The sequence below is a fragment of the Olea europaea genome, unplaced genomic scaffold (genome assembly GCF_002742605.1).
Source record: "Olea europaea var. sylvestris unplaced genomic scaffold, O_europaea_v1 scaffold1565, whole genome shotgun sequence".
Lineage (NCBI taxonomy): Eukaryota > Viridiplantae > Streptophyta > Magnoliopsida > Lamiales > Oleaceae > Olea > Olea europaea.
The window spans coordinates 30,125-34,855 of NW_019233257.1; the positions used below are offsets into that span (position 1 = coordinate 30,125).

General features: G+C 32.0%; 1 protein-coding gene across 1 annotated transcript; it reads left to right on the top strand.

Annotated features, from left to right (window-relative positions):
- Positions 1 to 522: 522 nt before the first annotated feature.
- On the top strand, positions 523 to 2,605 carry LOC111376836 (cyclin-D5-1-like). The gene is made up of 5 exons (XM_022999832.1): positions 523 to 1,059; positions 1,147 to 1,233; positions 1,308 to 1,599; positions 1,690 to 1,823; positions 1,941 to 2,605. Exons 1-5 carry the CDS (start codon positions 844 to 846, stop codon positions 2,151 to 2,153), a joined length of 942 nt encoding a protein of 313 aa, XP_022855600.1. The 5' UTR covers positions 523 to 843; the 3' UTR covers positions 2,154 to 2,605.
- The last annotated feature ends 2,126 nt before the right edge of the window (positions 2,606 to 4,731 follow it).

Genomic DNA, 4,731 nt, shown 5'->3' on the forward strand with positions numbered 1-4,731 from the left:
ACATCATATTTTACCAAAAATATAATTTACATTTCCTTTGTATCTCTCCATTGAAGAGATTTTCGACCAATTTAAAAATTTAAAATACAATTTAAATTTATTTTACTCCACGATTAAGATGCTCGTACACAACTAAGATTGTGGAACAGCGTTATATAAATATGACCATTCTTGTGTCAAGTACTATTTATCCGTACTTTAAAAAATAAATGAAAATAACAACGTAAATGGAAAAATAATTATTTTAATAATGCTTATGTGTTAGGAATGACGTCATAACGGGCCCAAAATAAATGGTCCAATATTTCAGCAATGCTGACAGGTTCCATTACGACTAGTCACGTGACACAACTGGACTAGGGCCTAACCATCCATGGCCCAATTAAATGGCCCACTTAACAATGAACGCGCCTTATTGTCATTGGCCGTATACATCACGTGCCAACCAGCGCGTCGGCCTAATATTTTAGGCTCCACTGACTTATAAAGCCACCCTGGTCAAAGCCAAAGTTTACCAATTCTCAACTATCATTTTCACTCCAAAACAAAAAAGCCACTCACACCACCAACTGGAGCGTTTCCAATTTTCCCTCCTCCACCACCACGACGCCGCCACCGCGGTCATTTTCCCGCCACCACCCCATTAGAGACAAGAAACAGTTTTTACTTACATTTGTACATAAAACTGTCATAATGCTTTGCAAATCACATGCCTAATTTTGGGGGCATCATTAACTCCACTCTATCCATATCCCAGATTTTCTTCTACATTTTTATGCAAAAAGATTGTTGAAAAACACAAACAACACACAGAGATATACATACATATATACATACAGAAAGATGGATAATTCTAAAGCTACATTTTCTCCTACTAGACTACTGTTGTGTGATGAAAGTGAGACAAGTTTATATGAAAAAGAAGTGGATTTGCTTAGTTCAATGGATGAGGAGTATATAAAGTCATTGCTTGATAGAGAAAGGCATGATTTTTCTCAAATTTCTTCAGGTGATTGGATTAAAGAAGCCCGTTTGGATGCAATCCAGTATATTCTCAATGTTAGTGCCTATAATTTATTTAACTGTGAAAATTTAGGCTTATTTTTTGAGATGAAATGGAATAAATTCTGGGCATTTTTTATGCAGAAAAGGGATTTGCTTGGATTCACATCCCAAACAGCTTATTTGTCTGTCATTTATCTCGATAGATTTCTTTCAAGAAGATCTATTGATGTAAGTTAAAGCCTTGTCTTCTAAGAATTTCCATTACTTCTTTGAATTTCTATTAGTTTTTCAATGTAATGTAGGAGGAAAAATACTGGGCTGTGAGATTACTTTCAATGGCTTGTCTTTCATTGGCTGCGAAAATGGAAGAATGCACGGTGCCGGCATTACCGGAATTTTGTGTTGAAGAGTACAGTTTCGAGAGTAGTGTGATACAGAGAATGGAACTTTTGGTGCTGAATACATTGGAGTGGAAAATGGGATCACTCACTCCTTTCGCTTTTACTCAGTTCTTTTTAACAAAGTTCTGTCAAAGTTCTCTTCAAAGAAATGCAATGTCGACCATTGTGGAAGTTATTTTGGGTTCATTAAAAGGTAGTTTATTATTCCAATTTCCTATACAGAGATTTGGATTAAATTTGTTACAATTTTGTTTAATAAATAGTTGTAAAATGACCAATGCAGATGTGGAAATAATGTGCTATAGATCTTCTGTTATAGCAGCATCAGCCACATTGGTGGCATTGGATCCAAGATTAACTAGAGATGCCTTGGAGCACAAAATCAGTCTCTTATCTTCAAGTGATGTCCTCAAAATTGTGAGAAAATTTATGGGATTTCGAATAATCTCACTTATTTTTCTTTAAAACTAGTGATTATGGTGTGTAATGATCGAATTGTTTTGGATTTCCTGGTGGCATTTGTTTCTGTTTCAGGAAGACGTCGTCTCTTGTTATTACCAGATTCTGGCATTCGATACAATGAAGTTAAACAGGGGCGATATTATGTCCCCTGATTTATCACCAAATCAATTGCAAATAGATGAAGTTTTGGGAAGTTCTTCGGTTACTACTGCGGCAAATGCTAAAAGAAAGAGGCTTATATTCAATCAAAACGACAATATATCTCCCAAGAAACGACAGAACTGAGAAGTTCAACTACCGGAATTAATCCGGTGGATGAAATGAGTAAGATAGAGAGGTTTTGATGTTGATTATTGGGTGTCAATTGAGCCACAAGAAAAAGGAATTAGAAAAGAAATGAAAAAAGTAGAAGTTTGTCAGAGCTATTTTTGGTCTAAAATCACAGCTCATAAGGTGTGGAAAGAAAGGCCTCAAGATATGACTTCATAGTTACCAACAACTATTACCATTCTTGTTTACATTGTCCAAAATTTCAATTTTTATTTTTATTTTTATTTTTATTTTTATTTTTTATTTTTATTTTTTGAAAGGGCTGATGGAATAGAATAGGGATTGAGGAAGCTTTATCTGTGATTTGATACATCTATGTTGCATGTAAAAGACTAATGTGATTGGATTTGTTTGAATGTTTGGGGCAAACCTTTTGGGGTGGGGTTCTGCTCCTTTCTTCTGTTGATGTTTTCCTTCTTCTGTGGGGTTATGAAAAGCCTAGACATTGTTTCTGGAAAGGCCTACACTTCCTATTAGTCGAGCTCAGATGTAACTCGAATAAAGCGTGTGCTAGTTTTTGTTAACATGCCCCTCCAGAATGCTTTTCACTGAATGGAATATCTTCTATGGAATCCCAATTGATCAATTTCTCCAAAACGACTTCATATTATTATAGCCAGATTATGGTCGACACACTTTAGTTGTATGCTTGTAAGTTAAAATCTTGTTCATTACATTGTGTATAAACGCATTACACGGGCGTCTAGCGGCTTGTCCACTTCTCCCATTATTGTCCATCCACTCCAGTAGTCAAAATGCAAAGCTGTCATGAAAAACTTCAGTACTTCTGTGGATGCCGGTACCCTTCTGATCTGCCAGCTTTGTTTTCCAAAGAAAATTGGTTTCTTGACTTTGAAAGCAACTGTGGGCTCCATATTAACTCTAGCCCTGACCAGTCCTTCCAAAAATAATGTTATTTGCAAATCATTTTGTACATAATAATATACAAATAGTTGAGAGAGAGAGCTATATGTACATAACAACTTACATAATGATTTATCAACAATTGATATAACAGCTATATGTACATAACAACTTATGTAATGATTTATCAACAATTGATATAACAAGATTTAATTCTCTCTTTCATATCATTTATCTGTATAATATTATGTACACAATAATATACAAATATCATTACTCATCCTTTATATATATTTGTTGTATGTACGTGAGTAGGTGGTGGGCGTAGGAGTGTATTTAAAGAACTTTTGGCCACACCTTGTACGTTGCACACAAAGTTGGAAGAATATGACTTAACAAAATTTTTGTTTCTTCATATTTTCGATATGGTCAAGTTCTACTAAATCCATGTTTGAGTCCTATTTTTTGAGACAACCTTACTACATGAACATGATTTTTGTTTCTTCATTAATTATTTTCGATATGGTCAAGTTCTACTATTCATTAATCAATTTCGATATGGTCAAGTTCTACCAAACCCATGTTTGAGTCCAATTTTTTGAGACAACCTTACTACGTGAACATGGTCAATTACAGGTTTTCTTTTAACAGACAGACACATGTCATTATTTCATTGGAAGGTTTGAAAAATTCCATACAGATGTTGCCAACAAATCACCTGTCAAAGTCCATGTTAATTAACCCTTCACAAGCAGCGTTATTTTTTTTGAGAATATATTTCGTATAAATTGACTTTGGAGAATATGTGACTAAAAAATCGGGAAAAAAAAAAGAATTTACATATAATATGGAGACTCTACGTTTGGAAATTAGATTAGGAAAATTGAATTTTAAAAATAGGTTAAATGAAAGATTGTACGTTTGAAAATTAGATTAGGAAAATTGAATTTTAAAAATAGGTTAAATGAAAGGTTTTTTATCGACTTGCTATTAGGAAAATTGAATTTTAAAAAAATAGGTTAAATGAAAGATTGTACGTTTGAAAATTACATTAGGAAAATTGAATTTGAAAAATAGGTTAAATGAAAGTTTTTTTATCGACTTGCTATTTTGACAAAGGAAAAAATTCATATTTGAGAAATTAAATATGAAACATTTTAATATTAAGAAACAATGTTTAAAACTTCAAAAATCAGATATTATTACTTATAAAATAATTAATTAAAAATTTATTTTATTAATTAAATATATTATGGTCACTATTCCATATAATTTGGTCACGGATTATCAAATTAATTGGTCACAAATTATTTTTCGATTATAAATAAAATTTTTTAAAAGTTTCAAATTATTTCATGGTCATAGATAAAAAATTTTATAGGTCACAATTTATTCATCGATCACAAATCACTGATTTTATAATGTCATGTTTCTCATCCTTTAACAAAATAAATTATTTGCTACAGTAACATTTTTCATTACACATTCACACAATAAAATATTTTACAAACAAACAAAATAAAATTTTTCAAAATTTTAATTACACATTCTCTAAAAATTATTATTCAAAACTCTATATTTTCTCCCAAAATGAAAGACAAAACAAGCTCTAAGTCACAACTTATTTCACAGTCATAAATTATCAAATTATTGATAACAAATTAACAAA